The 16,368-nt window shown below is 45.8% G+C and overlaps 5 protein-coding genes across 6 annotated transcripts in view; 3 read left to right on the forward strand and 2 right to left on the reverse strand.

Moving 5' to 3' along the window:
* The window catches only part of LOC143894651 (protein Wnt-4), a 39,452-nt gene extending 34,277 nt beyond the window's left edge, over positions 1–5,175 (forward strand). Inside the window, exons 5-7 of the mRNA XM_077401124.1 lie at positions 1,266–1,443; positions 1,659–1,890; positions 2,374–5,175. Of these exons, the coding sequence (XP_077257250.1) occupies positions 1,266–1,443; positions 1,659–1,890; positions 2,374–2,575 (612 nt within the window). The 3' untranslated portion in view covers positions 2,576–5,175. The remainder of the gene's footprint in view (positions 1–1,265; positions 1,444–1,658; positions 1,891–2,373) is intronic.
* On the reverse strand, positions 4,945–8,275 carry LOC143894643 (UDP-glucosyltransferase 2). Its single transcript, XM_077401112.1, has 5 exons — positions 7,597–8,275; positions 6,900–7,511; positions 6,450–6,795; positions 6,097–6,349; positions 4,945–5,734 (listed from the first exon to the last, which is right to left on the reverse strand). Exons 2-5 carry the CDS (start codon positions 7,259–7,261, stop codon positions 5,217–5,219), a joined length of 1,479 nt encoding a protein of 492 aa, XP_077257238.1. The 5' UTR covers positions 7,262–7,511; positions 7,597–8,275; the 3' UTR covers positions 4,945–5,216.
* A 196-nt stretch (positions 8,276–8,471) lies between these two features.
* On the forward strand, positions 8,472–10,493 carry Nup62 (nucleoporin 62). Of its 2 annotated transcripts, none has more exons than XM_077401118.1 (5): positions 8,472–8,658; positions 8,807–9,097; positions 9,186–9,537; positions 9,628–9,868; positions 9,984–10,493. In XM_077401118.1, the coding sequence occupies exons 1-5, from the start codon at positions 8,601–8,603 to the stop codon at positions 10,344–10,346; spliced, it is 1,305 nt and encodes a 434-aa protein (XP_077257244.1). In that variant the 5' UTR covers positions 8,472–8,600; the 3' UTR covers positions 10,347–10,493. The 2 variants fall into 2 exon arrangements, with proteins under 2 accessions (XP_077257244.1, XP_077257243.1); XM_077401117.1 differs by having other exon boundaries at positions 8,474–8,658; positions 9,183–9,537.
* Hus1-like (Hus1-like checkpoint clamp component) lies at positions 10,445–11,705 on the reverse strand. The gene is made up of 3 exons (XM_077401133.1): positions 11,508–11,705; positions 10,957–11,363; positions 10,445–10,883 (listed from the first exon to the last, which is right to left on the reverse strand). The coding sequence occupies exons 1-3, from the start codon at positions 11,557–11,559 to the stop codon at positions 10,518–10,520; spliced, it is 825 nt and encodes a 274-aa protein (XP_077257259.1). The 5' UTR covers positions 11,560–11,705; the 3' UTR covers positions 10,445–10,517.
* Positions 11,706–12,327: 622 nt separating this feature from the next.
* The window catches only part of Myb (proto-oncogene like protein Myb), a 31,498-nt gene continuing 27,457 nt past the window's right edge, over positions 12,328–16,368 (forward strand). The window contains exon 1 of the mRNA XM_077401078.1: positions 12,328–12,809. Coding sequence (XP_077257204.1) covers positions 12,763–12,809 — 47 coding nt within the window. The 5' untranslated portion in view covers positions 12,328–12,762. The remainder of the gene's footprint in view (positions 12,810–16,368) is intronic.

Here is a 16,368-nt window from a genome sequence, read left to right on the forward strand (position 1 = left end):
AATTGAGGAACCTTCACGTATAGCCGGACCAAGTAATATCGCGACAGTAGAAATCAGAGCGTCAAAATTATTGGCATATTAATCACAGTAACTATATTTATGATTAAAATAGAATATTCGGAATATCTCGATGGATCAAAGTAACGAATTATGTTAGCAGCTTTTTTTTTAATAATTATTAATTGCAATAACTGTTTTGTTGTATAGTTGAAGTGGAATATTCGGAAATTAAAATATCTTAGTGGATATCAGAACCGAAAAGTGTAACTACTTACGAGATAATTTGTTGTAAAAATATGCCCGCGACCTTTTTTCCAGTAATCGAAGTGACATTGGAAGATCGAAGCACGCGAGTGCTTCTGTTTCGAGTTCTAATCACGGCGATTATATGACACGCACGAGACTGAAATACACGGGACTTATTTACTTATATCACTATCACCGAGAAGATACTATCGAAGACCCTCGGTGACTTGATTACAGTAGGCTGTCGTCGATAAGTCGACGTGTATGATGCCACTGGAGAGAGATAGAAAGTGGCAATGTCCGAGGGGAAGGGTTACGTTTAGACAACATCTGACAGCGAAAGCAAAGAGGGCACGATATAATCTCGGTTTGCCGACGTGCATCGGAAAACATTCGGAACCGCGAGACAAAGTCGGCACTATTAATAAGTTAAAAGAAATCATTAGATATACGAAACGTCAGGACGAAACGCTAATACACATAAAAAAAAACGGGTGATAATAATACAACATTAGCCTACGTGAATACTGAAGCAATGTAAAAGTTATTTCGCGCGGTATAAAGCTAAAATGTGGCAAAATAGGATTTTCAGAGTTTTACGCGACGAAGTTGTATCGTTTCTGATGATATGCGTTTGTTTAGCTCCACCAGCATCCAGGGCGAAACTTGTGTGTACCGCGTACTGCGCATTCGTAACCATGAATCGCGCGTAAAGCTGCATGCTTCGGAAGTTTCAAAGCTGGGGGGTCTTGAAGGACCGCGCGAAATCTCCTCGGGCAGGCTTAGGACCTGTTCGCTTAATCTCCACGGTCGTTCTCGGCTCGTTGTCGCCGCCGCAAAACGAAGGAAAGCCGGGCGATGCAAAAAAAAAGAAAATCCGAAAGAGTTCCCTAGAAGACTCCAGATATATCTGCCGCAAGTCTTCTCTCCTCTCGCATATCTCTCGCAAATTCTCAGCGTCAAGTTTTTAACGTTGTTTAGGAAAATGTATTCAGAAACGTGTGCGGATTCTCCCGCAGGATATACACTTCGGGGAGAAGTTTTCGCGGGAATGGTCCGAGGGTGGCGAGGAACCGGTGAAGGAGGGTGCTCTGTACGGGCCCAAAGGGTTGGCCGGCCAGCTGATGAGGAAACATGATAGCGAGGCCGGTAGACGCGCCATTCGCTCCAGGATGCAGCGCGTTTGCAAGTGCCACGGTGAGTAACAAGGAGAAGATCCCTCGATGCCCTCTCGCGCAAACACGACGCACATCGTGGCTACCTATAAAATGCGACGAAATAAAATATTAATATTATAATATATAAAAAATATTAATATAATAATAAATGTTTCCCGCGATTGAGATGTTGCTTCTTCATTCTCGCGCGCCCCGCTGAATAAATTCTCCATCTTCTCTCTTCTGTCGCACCAGGTATGTCCGGCTCCTGCAGCGTGCGCGTGTGCTGGAGAAGACTGCCGTCGTTCCGGGTGGCCGGAGTCGCCCTGGCGGCTTTGCACGAGGGTGCCGCTCTGGTGCGGCTGGCGCAACGCGGCGGTAGAAGACCGGCCAGGCTCAGACCGGCGCGTCCCGATCTCAAGCGACCGAACAAGACGGATCTGGTTTATCTCGAGGATAGTCCCGACTACTGCGAAAGGAATCTCACGTGGGTCTAAATTCGCGCCGCGCAAAAACACCCCCCTCCTCGATCTGGTCATGTTGAATAATCCCCCAGCATTATCCGTCGAATAGATATGATTGCACGAGTTGTGTGCAGTGTTAAAAAAATGCAAGAAACACGTGTTTTTAAATTCTTATAAGAAGATTATAGATTGTCGCGTATATGCGAAACAATAAATGCGTTAATTTGAGTATAAGTTTTAAATTTGGCACTTCTTCTTTTTCTGTGTACTTTTGAAGAATACTCGAGGATACACAACTGCATATTATTGAGGAAAATCTCGTGAAAAAGATCCAGTGTCTCTTTTATATTATTTCATCACGAGCTTTGTTGCGTTCAAAGGATTCAACATGACCCGAGGAATTGAAAGGAAATTCTCTATCGCGTCGACGTCGCGCTATTTTTTAAATTTTGTGCAACATCATCACGCGCTTTCGCGCAACGTCATAATTTTCGTTTTCTCCGCAGGCTCGGTATTCCCGGCACGCGAGGAAGGGTGTGCAACCGGACGTCCCTCGGTCTCGACGGATGCCGGCTGCTGTGCTGCGGCCGGGGCTACCAGACGCGAGTGCGGGACGTCACCGAGAAATGCAAGTGCCGATTTGTCTGGTGCTGTCACGTGAAGTGCGAGATGTGCCGGCACACGCGGGAGGAGCACGTGTGCAACTAGGCGGCAGATGCATTCCGGGGTCCGGCCTATCTATAGGAACGGCGCTCACGTCGTTCTTTACGCTTTGGATTAATTATTATTCGTTGCCACTTCGCGTTGTATATCCGCAATTAACGCCGCGAGCGGCTACACACAACGACGCGTTACGTCGATGCGGTTTCCGCCTGACGGTCGCTAAACACCGTTTTTCTCATTCTCACGTGGAGAATAATAAAATGCAATACGAGAGCGTTCGCTTGTGCTTCAAGCCTTTGCTTCCATAAGAAAGCGCAGAAAATGCTGCGAAGAGCTATACGTGAATGATAAATGAATATTACAATTCGAAACATGCATTTATTTTAAAACGAACGGTTTTTCGATTAGATCGAAGACGCTCTTTTACTAAGAGCATCTACTTCACCTTCGCATCAAGATTCTCGGTATTGCTATTACAACGTTAACGTTAATGATACGTCCGCGAGGTTGCTGTTGCGTGGCTTATCATCACCGTTTGACTGTCAGGTGCCACACTACTTGCGCGAACGTTAATGCATCGAAAGCGAATGTGTTACTTTAAATTTACATTTAATCGTTTAACTTTATCTCGACCCGGACGTACCGCGGAGGAGAGGCTTTATATTCCAGGGACACACTGACGCAAGCCCGTTGCATGCTCGCTTTGCATCATCGGACTCGCGCGGCCCGACGATTCGAGTTCCAAGGTAACGATGCGAACGCGGTTACGGCATCAAGTTTCCCTCATCTCTCTTTTCCGACTCTATTATATACATATATTTATTTATTCGATATAGCTATATGTATCTCTCATATAATTAGTACGCGCATTCTTTTTATAGCGAGAATCGAGTGATAGAAGATTTCGTCGGAACTTTATCTAGATTTCTCCTCGTGACATATATTACGCATCTCGCGACGCTCGACATCGCGCCCCGATGTGCCAATTTACTATTTCTGCGTGCGACAGGAAGAGAGAATGAAAGAGCGAAAGAGTGTGAGAGAAAGAAAGAGAAAGAAGCCAGTGGGAGTATGCAAAGGAGAGCAAAAACGTGGTAATAGACCACGCGCGTCGTTTTCTCCCCGCTCCCTGCTCTCGCACATTCGCGCATGATACGCGTGCAATTACGCGACGAGTGTCCCATTTATATCGAGGTAAAGACCTCCGCACGGTGTCTCGTAGGTGTATGTCTCACATTGTATATCGATGCTCTCTAGTTCATAGAATTCTTTTTTCATCTAATTAAAGAGCAACGTAGCGACGGGCGCGAGAACGAGCGATGCGTATTACGAGGCGGTCCACGAATCCGCCTCGAGATCTCCGCGCTCTTTACTCGCACGAATCGGGAACAATACTGCCAATGAATGTAAATATCGTCTCACCGTTTTTTTCTCGACTCTACGTCCGTAATCATCGTTGTATATACATGAGCGTTTCGTCATGGCTTCGTTTAGGAGAATCTGTTTGCGTTGCAATCTTTTCACAGCTTACACGAAATACTCTTAGCTCATCCGCGACTTTATCTCTCACTATTTTATATATTTAATACGATGATAATACGAGAGAGAGAGAGAGAGAGAGAGAGAGAGAGAGAGAGAGAGAGAGAGAGAGAGATATGTGTATATGACCGCTTTATCGCATGCCGTCGCCAGTTAAGTCGGCAGTCTAGTCATTTACGAATTTTCTGATTCCCATAATCAGCGGACACTATGCTCACAACGAATTACACGCGAGACTTTGCACTTTTCTTCGGCCGAAATCGTAGTAGCATAACGCATCACGTAATTATTATTTTGAAAGACATAGATATACATATATATATATGTATATATATATATATATATATATATATATATATATATATATATATATGCTTTATTATTTTATAGTTATATATAGATATGAAATATTATGCAATGTCTTTTATAAACAGGACTCTGCAACTTCTCAAATAATCTGCTGAAATAATTTACTCAAATTATTGCAGAATAAGGAATTATTCAAATATAATACACAGTACTATTACATATGCACGCATACACATGCATGCGTATGTAATGGTACTGTGCAGCTATAAATACGCGTCTAGAGCATACTATCAAAAATTCTTGCGAATATAAAATTGCTTCACAAATCTAATTCGTCAGTGAACGACGCTTATTTGATGAATTCTATAATAAGATATTTCGCGTATATAATATTGTATGAACATAAACCATTATTTCGTGAGGTTGCATACCTATTATCTCTCTTATTTGTTTAGGATACGGCCTTAAGCAACGCATAGTAGATATCGCGATTCGTCCGTATATTGTAAGAACTTAGCGTTAAACGTAAACACGAGGGAATACGCTCGTGCCAACGACATACAGAATTCAGTATTGACAAACTGTAATTTATTTTCTTCACGATAATACATCACACTTCATTAGACTCGTAGTCTTGTCAGTCAAATTATGAGAAGGTCTTCTCGTAATAATAATATAGTAATAGCAAAAACGTCTTTTCGCTAACTATGAGATAAATCCTAGCTCGTAAAACCTTTGTATTCGTATGTACCTGTATTCTACGTGCATTTATATAAATATACATATACGGAAATGTCCATGCATGGCGTCTATCGAGTCGAATCTCAATGGAGCACGCTCACTGCGTGTATCGTCCCTTCGCTGTTTGCACTTTGTTAGCCGAGACGATGAGATATCGCGCGACGACCGCGCTGCCCGTACAGACAATCCCGACGATCACGCCTAACAAAAGGCCAACGAAGAACCGAATATCCTCCGTAAGTGTGCTCGCATGACTTTTCGGCTTATGAAATTTCTCGGTGTCGTCTTTCGTCCTCGCGACGTAGCCCAGCCAATAGATGAGCCTGTCAGATGGTGGGTTCAGTCTGTCGCGTATCGCCACGGAGACCTTTCGCGCGTTTTCACGATAAGCCACCGTCTCGTGGATCTCGTGGACTATCCGCGCGATCTCCACGGCCGAGGCGTGATCGTTCGCGGCCTCGATGGAGCGCGCGAAACCCAACTCGATCGCGCGAGCCGTGTTGCGAGACTCGTGAGCGTTCCTCGGCAGACATATCAGAGGCGTCCTGTGAAAGGCAGCTTCCAGGAATTCCGTATCGGTACAATGACTCAACACCACTCGGGTTCGGCTGTAACCTGTAACAATGAGGCAACAGTATTAAGGGAGAATGCCTTTACGCTATTGCACTATTATCCTCTTTCGCGCGATTATTCAATTCAATGGCGCTTTGGAGAGCACGCATTCGCGAGGCACGTATTTCACTTGTGCGCAAGTAAACGCCTAGGCTCATTGTTTTCATTTACCGTGAAATGTATTGTGCCGTGGGAAAGTGATAAAGGTCCCGCGTACTTTTAAAATTTTTAAGTTCACGTCTTTACATTACAGCATAAAATATCATGTACATTCTTTCTAATCTGATTTGAATGAATTGAAATATTTTATATTTAATTCTCATTCTTGTAAAAATATCCACACTTTTTATCACATAATTATTTACCTATGAGATCTTGTCGGTCGACGTCATCGTCAATAAAAAGATTTTCCGGTGCGGCAGCAATCGTATCGCTCTTACTCTTCCAGACGACAGCTTGACCTTCCCTACCTTGAGGCAATTTCTTTGCCAGTTCTCGAATCAACGTCTCGTAACTCTCTTCTAAAAGAACAACGACGGTGCCCGTCCTATATTCGACCAATGATTTTTGTAGGTTCTCAGGTAAGGGATGCGCGCCTCTGCAATGATGACAGCCAACCTAAGAGCAATTTCAAACCGATGAGTTACAGTTTTGGGACGTAGACTGCTGAAACATAAAAAAAATACCAAGATAAAGAATTAACGTGCATTTTACGAACCTCCACGAGTAGATCTGTTAAAGACGCAAAATCAGAACGTAACGCTGTATCGGCTCCCCAAAGCACTAGTCGAACATCCGAGTAGAGGTGCTCCAAATCGATGTTAACGTCCGGTAGATATTTGGCTGTTAATCGTAGAGCAGGAACTAGGTAATCGTTCTTAGCAGCGGAAAATATGGACCTCCCTGAGAAACTTGTTGAAAGTCTCGACCAAAATCCGCCAGTATGCACCGGCAGGGCAACTCTAGTGCATTCAAATGCATATAGTTCCTCATCCGAATTCATTATCCAGATTACCGGAATGGATCCGATGTGCTTTGCAAATGGGAGCAAGCAGCCATCGTGTCTGAAAAAATAAAAAGTATAAAACATTAATGTTAAATTAATAAGGCCTGGGTCTTTTAAATCTATTGTAATAAAATTGTGGGAACAATCTTAAGATTAATATACCTTAATACCGGAAATATAGTGAACGTGGGCTGAAACTCTCGTATTTTCTTCAATATCTCCTCATCCGCGAAGAGATTTTCACACGTCTCCAATGCACGTTTGTTGACGTGCACCGACTTATCGACGTCCAGTTGCAGCACTTGAACGTCGATCAATTTATTATAAAGATTGTTGGCAGCATACGTTGGTATTATCACTGTCGCATCAATCCCTTGATCCGACAAGGTATTAGCTAACAGCGATAGATCGTATACACTATCGAACGCAATCACCAGAGCCGATAGAGGAGGTGCCGTCAAAGTCGAGCTGCTCGCAAACCGGAATAAACAAAAGCACGCGTACAAGCCAATTAGCTTCGACATTATTATAATTGCACTTGAAATCTTCGTCGTAATTTCTATTTTGTTCGGATTTATAAAATTTGGACGAGTGGCCCCTAATATATCTGACTTAGATTATCGATTTTCTAATCGAAGAATTACTATTGCACAAAAATGGTGCACGTTTTTAGGCGATCACGTATCCCTTTCGTCAGTAAACAAACTTTTGAATTTGTTGGTAAACGAAGGCGTTGCACTCTCAGTCCGGCGTTTCACGAAGCAATCACAGAATCTAAAAGTTACAAACAAAATTAGAATGCGTGGTAAAATGCATCTAAAGGACGTTCTAACTTCCTCGAGAATATCGCGATATTCACCTCTCGTCACTCTTGACGGCCAAATCGTAGTCCGCGTGTGCACAACGACTTCCCGATCGTGGTGCGTCGAACCCTCGGATCTCAGCTTCAAACCGGAGCTGTCCGCGCGAACTGCGGCCCGAGAATTATCCCCGGTTCTAGAGATCGCGCTTCCAAACGCGCTCGGTGTCCCCAGTTAGGTCCAACGAAGATTCGAGATTTCGTGGGTTATTCCACGCGTGCCACAGACACGGCCGTCGGCGCGGCGTACGATAACTCGTACCCGTCACCCGAACGCAGAACGTCCGCGGGGCGTCCGCGTCCGCGCGCGCGGCAACCAACGCGCGTGGGACTGTGGGACGTGGGACTCCGATCCGATCCTCGGCACCTCGCCCTGCGCCCGGCGTTCCCCGACTTCCCCGTGGGTTCCACGCCGACGGGTTTGCTTTTTATTGCTGCACCGGACCGCATTAGAATGGAACCGCATTGATCCCTTCTCGCTTTCATCGAATTTCAAACATATAAAGTACAGACTATTAGATTATAATAAAAAAAAAAATAAAAAAAAAACAGATCTCATGGGTATATCCCTCATTATCGTCGCCACGTGATAATTACAGTAGCGTAGAGGGCATAGACCCCCCGCGCGTCACATACGCTACAGCACGTTACATGCGTTACAGGTTATACAAGTGCATCTGTGCCATCGGATCGGATCTCGGATCCGCTTTCAGGGTCGGCGGTGCGGTGTGCGGTCAGCGGGGCGATAACCGGGACCGTCTTCCCGCGACGCGATTGGTCGCCGCGCGCGCTTTGCCGCCGCGTCGGATTGGTCGGCGACTCGACGCGCACTTCAGACAACCGCGCGCTCGTCTATCTTCGTTTATCTTCGCGCTTCGCGCCGTGCCCTCAGTCCTTCATTCATAGCCATAGCTCCACGCAGCTCCAGCCGCTCCAGGCTCCAGTTAACCACTTTAAACCGCTAAGATAGACGGTTGGAGCAGACCCGGAGCACGGAGTACACGATGGCTACGCCTCCGAATCCCCAAGGATTGGTATACGGCGCGGCGAAGCCCACGACAGGTATACGCCGAGCGTGCTGAACGGGAACAGAAATGCAAACGTCTCTGTGGTTTCTCTAGCTCGGGGGGAGAGAAACTAGAAAGAGAGAGAGGAGAGAGACTCGCGTCCGCGGTATTTTGATGTCCGTCGGCACTTTTCCTGTTGCAAGGACTCACCGGGCTGACCTTCGGCTCTCCGAACACCATGGTACCCGGGACCGGCTTCGGCCTCGGCGGCGGAAGCGGGGTCACCGCAACGACGACGTCCATATCTACGGCAACGAGTCTGCCGAGCTTCACGAATCTCACGAGCAGCGGGACGCCCATGCCCGCGACGACGGGCCTCTCGTTCGACCCCGCGAAAGCGGCCGTGACCCCGTCCACGGGATTCCCTATCGCGACAACCGCAGCGCCAGGTTTCGCGGGTTTTGGCGCATCGAAACCCATGGCGGGTACACCAGGTACGTCCTATTTTCCGGCGCAACAAAGCATTCGCCTCTTTACGACGTAAGAATGACGTTAACGCGTACGCGTTATATCTTCGAGGAGCCACCGGCTTGACCTTTGGCACTCCAAACACCGTGGCCACTGGAACTGGGTTCGGTCTCGGTAGTACAATTGCTGCTACAACGTCCGTACCGAGCGTTCCGAGCTTTAATCTTCCTAGCGGTACGCCAGCGACATCCGCGACACCGGGACTGTCGTTTGACGCCTCGAAAACGGGCACCGCTACACCCTCGACCACTGGATTCTCCCTCGCGACTACCACCACAGGAGGATTTAGCTTCGGAACGTCAACGACCACCTCCGCTGGATTCCCTCCGAGCAAAACGACCTCCGCCGCTGTTTCGACAAGCCTAGCAGCACCGTCTACTCACGCTTCACTGGGCACCACCACCACGTGAGTAACGCTAATTACAAAATCCACGTTTAGAACGATTAGTTAATTTTTGTTCGTTGCTAACTGTAAATTCAATTATTTTTATCGCAGCGTCAGCTCCGCGACTGGCGTTCAACCAGGGGCTATTAATTTCTGCCAGCTCGAAGAATCGATCAACAAGTGGACCTTGGAGTTGGAGGAGCAAGAGAAGGTATTTGTGAATCAAGCGACGCAGGTTAATGCCTGGGACAAGTTGTTGATAACGAACGGGGAGAAGATAGTAACGCTGAATCAGGAGGTTGAAAGAGTGAAGATCGAGCAGCAGCAATTGGAGCACGAGCTGGACTACGTTGTAAGTTACACATGTATATCCGCAATTGTATAGATTGACGTCTGTGCGATTTTAGAGCACGGGAAAAATTAATTACTAAATTTCCACGTTAAATTGGAACAATAATATCTTTCAGGTTGGACAACAGAAAGAGTTGCAGGAATGTTTAGTACCATTGGAAAAGGAGCTGGCGTCTCTCTCCGTCTCGGATTCCGATCGAGATTACACCTATCGTTTGTCAGAGAATCTCGACACCCAGTTAAAACGCATGTCGGAGGATCTGAAGGAAATAATAGAGCACTTGAACGAAGCGAACCGCGCTCAGGACTCCAGCGATCCTATCGTTCAGATCGGAAAAATTCTGAACGCGCACATGAACAGTTTGCAATGGCTCGATCAACAGACGGCCCTGTTGAATCAGAAAATACAACAGATCGATCAGATGCATCAGAGTTTCAGGCAAGAGAGCGAACAGAATTTACATTTAGCTTATAATTAGTTACTCTACGTATAAATTTGTAAGGATTATTTTCGAATTGGCGTATAGCTTATTTAATAGACAAGTTCAACCTGTATGGATGCGAACGTACGAATGAGAAGCGTAAGAAATATATATATATTTTTTTTTTGCATTTAAATAACACTACATCTAAGTCTTTCTTCCCTTCGCTCACGAGGCAATGGCCGGCATGAAATAATGTATTTTAACGTGATCCCCCACGTCTAAAGTTAGTTTCACCATCTTCTCCCGCAACAAGTTGCACTTAACGCTGTCCGGATGGAGAATGTCCCAACCCAGGAACATGGCGAGTTTCTTTACGTTGACAGTCGCCGAGATATCGTTAGTCTCCCGCTCCTCGTTGCCTTCCCAAACTTGTAGCCCTTTGAAATGAGTCGACACGGTAGCGTAGTCCACCTCGATCTTTACCACCAACGTTCCGGATTTATTGGCAATCACCGTCAGCTGAGGACTCACGCTCTTCATTCTGTCCACGATGTACCGTAGGTATTTCAGCTGCGGTATCTCCAGCGATATCTGCGTGAAACAAGGTTCTACCCTTACCGAATCGATCGCGCACGATTTATAGAGCGTACATCGCTATACCTACGTCGAACTCGGGAATGTCCGGCATTTTGTGCTCCGGCCACTCTCTGCGGGGTATGAGCTTCACGGGCACGTCGTGCACGCACTGCCGCGAGTCAACGGACAGGGAGGTAAGGTCGATCTCGAACGTGAGACAGGGCTGTCGCTTGTTCGTCAATTTAATCTTCACGCTCCTCGCCGTCACCCGGAGGCTGTTCAAGCTTCTGGCGAACATGGAGGCGTCGAACTCCAGATAGATCTCGTTCTCCTGCTCGGACACGCCGTTCATAACGTACTCCGCGAAGAAGTGCTGCTGCGAGAGCACCGCCCAGAGCACGGGGATACGCTCGTCGCCGACATTGAAGCACAATTCGTCCGGCGTCAATCGCAGCACGCAGTATTTTGCCATTCGGGATATAGTATTAACGATACCTGGGGGGAAAAAAAAAAACGTTCGTATAGTTAATAAAGAGATATTCGTTATATATATATATCGATCATCGTCATATTTATCATTTCAAGAGATTCGCATTTGACATCCCCGATGAGGTTAGAAGCACGAAATTTAAATTTTACTTGTAAAATCCCGCATGGCACCCGTATCCACCATTCTACATCTGAACTTCATTTTTAATTAAGTCATTCGCTTGTATCGTTGACACCTATGTTGTCGCAATTGTCGAAGAAAATCGAGAGGATGCGAAATTGGCGCGGAAAACTCGCCGGCCGCGCGTGTCGACACTTGTCGACCACGTGACATAAATTCGTTTGTCAGATTGTCACAGCTGCCTGAGCTGCCCCTTCTGTATTTTGTTGTTTCTTTCTTTATTATATACATATTTTCATTTATGATTATGACGTATGCAAAAAAAGATTGCGACCGAGAGACTTGTATAGAAAATCAAAACAGTTGTTTAGCTCGGAAAGAGATGCAAACATGAAAATCGAGTAAAATAAAAAATGGATAAATATTTTTGTCCATTTAAATATAAAATTTAAAAATAAATTTATTAACAAATTTAATATTTCATAATAAATATAATCATTAAATTCTCAATAATTATATTTAATTAATATCGACATTAAAATTTTTTACATATAGGTATATAAAATGGATATCTAAATTATATAATAGATAAATAACAAAAATGACAAGTTTACTAACATTTGATAATTACTATAATGATAAAATTTAATAATTACATTTATAATTATTTTATCTTTTACAAAACGTTAGGGAGATCTTTTCCTTTGCTGCCGTTGATAAAGCAAAAATTCCGCTCTAGAGCATCACCGATCGTACGGCGCGGTAGAACGGCGCGGGGGGTGGGAGGAAGGAGGGGATGGAGCTGGACTACGTGACCGACGGGGCTGATCTCCGCGTCGACGTCGTCGGCGACTCCGCGGGGCAGTTAGCCTGCGCGAGGTAAACGGCTCGCGGCGTCACGGGGAGCGAGCGAGGAGCGATCTGTACCTCGTATATTCCTCGTAATTCGTAAACGCGGACGCGGGTCGCGGTCTGTCAAAAACCGCGAGAGTCGCGAGACACGCGAGCGCGAGACGCGAGATCGGTCGCGTATAGTGCGCGACGCCAGCGTCGTAGAATCTCTCGGAGCGCCGTCGATTCGCGCGGGGAGTGAGAGCGCCCGCGGAACGCCGAAACGAGGGTTTCTCTCCCCTGCCTCGGCCGAGGCGAGGCGTCGCGTCTCTCGCGGTTGTTCCGGTTTCCGGAGGGTGAGAGCGGCCATATTGTTTAAATCGCTCTCTACGCGTCCACCGCTCTCTCTCTCTCGCGCGCGCGCGCGCGCGGTTTACGTGAGACGCATCTCGGATGTTCACCCCGAGACGATGCGGCAACATGTTCCTCGGTAGAAAGAGGTGAGTGCACGTATATGTCGCCCCCTTGTATGTCGCGGCCCCCCTTTCCCTCCCTCCCCGACGAAAAGGGGTTCGCGCGTGTACGTCGAGGCTGCGTCTCAGACGCGTCTCCCCGTACCCCGTACCTCCCCCTTCTCTGCCTCCTCTGGCGTATTTAAAATTAGATAAGTCTGTACTCGGTTATTTTTCGCCGGCCCCGGGGACGGGAGAAAGGAGGGAGGTGGACGAAATTCTCCCCCCCCCCTCCCTTCCTTCGAAGGGTCGGGGGAGCCGCGCGCTCCTTCGGCTCCTCGTGTTTAAAGCGCGATATGTTTTTGGCGGGAAGCGGAAAGGAAGAGCGTGGGAGAGCGACGCCGACGCGTGGACCCGCGCGACGGGTATCTCGCGTCCCCCTCTCGCTCCGCTCACCCGCGTATCGCGAGGGGCATGCCATGGCCATGCGTGAGGATCGAGGATTCGGATTCGGAGCGCGTTGTCGAGTCGCGCCAGGCAGGCCGGAGCGAGGCCGGAGTGCGGAGTGCCCCGGTCAGCCGGGGGACGCTTCCATCAGCGTGTTTTTCTCATCTTCTCGCGTGCGTCGCCGCGCAGGTCGGCGGGAACGCGCCGATCTCGCCTCGTTATTTTAACGCGTGTCGCGAGGCGAAGACGAGAGCTCGAGAGTGACAATTGACGACAATAAACAGATCGCGCCTCGTCAAGGTGAATTCGACACTTTGCTCTCTCGTCGAAATCTCGCGGGGCCTATTATTGTTGCTCGACTGTCACCCCGATCATCGTCGTCGCGTCGTGTGCCACTTGTTTTCCGGCCGAATGAACGACGTCGTCGCTGGTCTTGGTCCTTGATCCCCGATTTTCTCAATTTTTCGGAATACGGTCGCGTCTGTCGATTTGTTCTCCTTTTTTATATTCGCGGAAGATGAGCTTTTCAGGTTTGCTTCGTGAAGCGAAATTAGGGACCGATCTTGTATCGTCGAAAGTTGTATTTATATATTTGGGTTTGACATTTGTACGTTGATACATTTTATACATCGATTTGGTACATTGTCACACGTCGAGATAATGAATTTAAGTATTTTTGCAACAATTTTTCATAAGATCAATTGTATAAAATTAAATTTGCGTTGCGTTATTGTACATCGTGTTATTCTCATGTCACTTTTGACGAAGGTGCAACGTACACGTTTCGGTCTGGCTCTTCGGTGACATTTGCTTTTTATTTGTTTCATCCGCTCGCGTCGCGATCTCATCTTTCTCATTCTTGTATCCGATAACCGAGCGAAGTATAAAATAACCCGCGGCGAAAGGATCGACTTTCTCCTTCGGGATAAGAATTAATAAGATACAGCCGTGTGAGAGACGGTGAGACCCAAGAGACGACGTTAAAATCGATAAATTTGCTCCGTTAAAGATTTCTAAAGGGAGTCTCGCTCACAAACTCCGATTAACTTAATCGCGATTAAGTAGTTTTACCGGCAAAGTCGCTCAAAGCAAGATTTTCGACTATATAATTCATTGTTCTCGACCTTTCTTTCTATATAAACAACAATTAATAATTCTATCTATGTACAATAAATATTACTTGATAAGTTAACTCCGATTAAGTTTTAATCGGAGTTTGGTCGAAATCATCTTTAACCCAGGGGTAGTAACACCTGGAATGATTTTTACACCCCAGCGGCGAGAAAGTTAAGTAAGTCTTATATTTTTTTGTTACCAATTGAGAAAATCCATACCCATTTTTTATTTTTTTCTTACTTTTTTATAGAAAATATTGAATAAAATAATGATCTCGAATACTAATAAATTGTAGAATAATCAAATGCACAATATGTAATTGACAATACTTGTTGACTTTTCATTGGGGTGTAAAAAAATGCTCAGGTGATCGTTTACGCAAAAAGAAAACTAGGTGACTATTCTCGGGTTAAACTTGTTCCGTGTTTTGTGCACAGGCATCGATCTCACAATAAACACATAAATTTCACGTAAACATCAGTACAAATAAGTATTTCAAAGGTGCTGGAGTTTAAAATACTCTTCTCGCGATATATATATATATTTTTTTTTCTTGCGATAAAAGCCGAAGAGTCTTCCGTCGAAGATTGTTTCTCTCTCTTGAAAAACTTTCCAACATATGATTGTTGCGCCAATCGTGACGATAATAATCCTTTATCGGCCTGACGCGACGATAACAATAATTTTTATGCGTATAAGATTGGTAATAACAAAATAGGTAAATATAATGTGTTTAATATTCAGATGCATCTGCGAAAAGTGAGACCGTCGGTATAATGCCGCTGCTATGATGCCTACCTGAAAATAAAAGAATGTGGCATTTGCGATGTAAAATTGATAGAATGCAAGCAAAACGTGATAAACAGATCACAAGGTAGACGGAAACGTAGAACAAACGGAGCACAGACGGAGCCTATGTATATAAGAACATCTGACAGAGATGTTCCTGAATATTTCCGGAGTAGATCCTCGAAACTCGCGTCAGACTATGCATTTGCGATTAAGATGGAGGAACTGAAGATTCGAATTCGATCAATCAAATAATCTTAATCCGTTCCGATGACTTATTCTCAATCGCGTATAGCAGAGCTGTTACGTGCTTTCGAAAAACTTCGGGATCTCGTCCATCCATTTGATGATCGATGAACGCAATGGGTCTCTCTCCCGCGCTTTTTTATTTCCACGCGCGGGAATACTTCGTAAACCGAGTGATCTTCCTCTTCGTCCCGGAACGGCCACGCGAGGTCCCACTTATCAATTTTAAGCTTGTCCGTCGGGAGATAGGGTGACGTCAACCCGCGGGTCCCGGTGCTTCGCGTGGCAACTGTAGCGACGAGGACAAAACGCAGACGACGAACGTATTATGTACAACAACCACGCGTGCCATCGCCTGCTGGCGGTCTCGGTCTCTCCTCGTGCGCACGCCCGTCGCCCTTCCGCGTCCTGGCCTTGCCGTTCGTGCCCTCCTGCACCTCCCACGTCCCCCTTTTCTCGCCGCTCCGCTCGCTCTCTCTGGTCCTCGCGTCTATTTGACGCGCATTTCGCGCCATTTATTCGCTTAGGAAGATCGTACTCTTTTGACGTCTCCACGCCTGTCCATGTTTTAACACGACTTTTATTGAACATATATATTTTTTTTATGCGCGAGAATTTTTAACCATAAATAATATTTAACCAACTAAACAATGTGACTAATATTTACTAAAAATTTACTTACAAAAGAAAGCCATAATATTTACAAAGGAGTTAGGAATGTCTACAAAATAATCACGAAATAGAACGAGTTGACCCAAAACCGGAGGAGTACCGTTAAAAACCGGCTAGGAACATCGAAGAATTTCAGTCAAACCACGATTGCTCGTACATCTCATCTGAGAACCCCAAATTAATACTAAAATAATTAAATTAACAGAGTAGAGTTAATAATGGGCATTGAGAGTACGACGCGGTTACTGCGTAAGTCACAATATTTAATTTTAACACTACATAGTAATACGTCGAATTGACGTGGCCCCGGTCGCAAATCGAAAATAATTGAATAGAT

The sequence above is a fragment of the Temnothorax americanus genome, unplaced genomic scaffold (assembly GCF_048541705.1).
Source record: "Temnothorax americanus isolate GAGA-0224 unplaced genomic scaffold, ASM4854170v1 Scaffold14, whole genome shotgun sequence".
NCBI classification, from domain to species: Eukaryota; Metazoa; Arthropoda; class Insecta; order Hymenoptera; family Formicidae; genus Temnothorax; species Temnothorax americanus.

Bases quoted from the DNA above. Each gene is read 5' to 3' on its own strand.
- Hus1-like (XM_077401133.1), bottom strand. From the start codon at position 11,559: ATGAAGTTCAGATGTAGAATGGTGGATACGGGTGCCATGCGGGATTTT. The intron at 11,364-11,507 runs GTAAAATTTAAA...TTTTCCCCCCAG, and splicing joins TGCCATGCGGGATTTTACAA to GTATCGTTAATACTATATCC. The intron at 10,884-10,956 runs GTAGGTATAGCG...TGTTTCACGCAG, and splicing joins CGGACATTCCCGAGTTCGAC to ATATCGCTGGAGATACCGCA.
- LOC143894643 (XM_077401112.1), bottom strand. From the start codon at position 7,261: ATGTCGAAGCTAATTGGCTTGTACGCGTGCTTTTGTTTATTCCGGTTT. The intron at 6,796-6,899 runs GTATATTAATCT...TTATTTTTTCAG, and splicing joins ACTATATTTCCGGTATTAAG to ACACGATGGCTGCTTGCTCC. The intron at 6,350-6,449 runs GTTCGTAAAATG...AATTGCTCTTAG, and splicing joins TAACAGATCTACTCGTGGAG to GTTGGCTGTCATCATTGCAG.
- Nup62 (XM_077401117.1), top strand. From the start codon at position 8,601: ATGGCTACGCCTCCGAATCCCCAAGGATTGGTATACGGCGCGGCGAAG. The intron at 8,659-8,806 runs GTATACGCCGAG...TCCTGTTGCAAG, and splicing joins CGCGGCGAAGCCCACGACAG to GACTCACCGGGCTGACCTTC. The intron at 9,098-9,182 runs GTACGTCCTATT...TATATCTTCGAG, and splicing joins ACCCATGGCGGGTACACCAG to GAGCCACCGGCTTGACCTTT.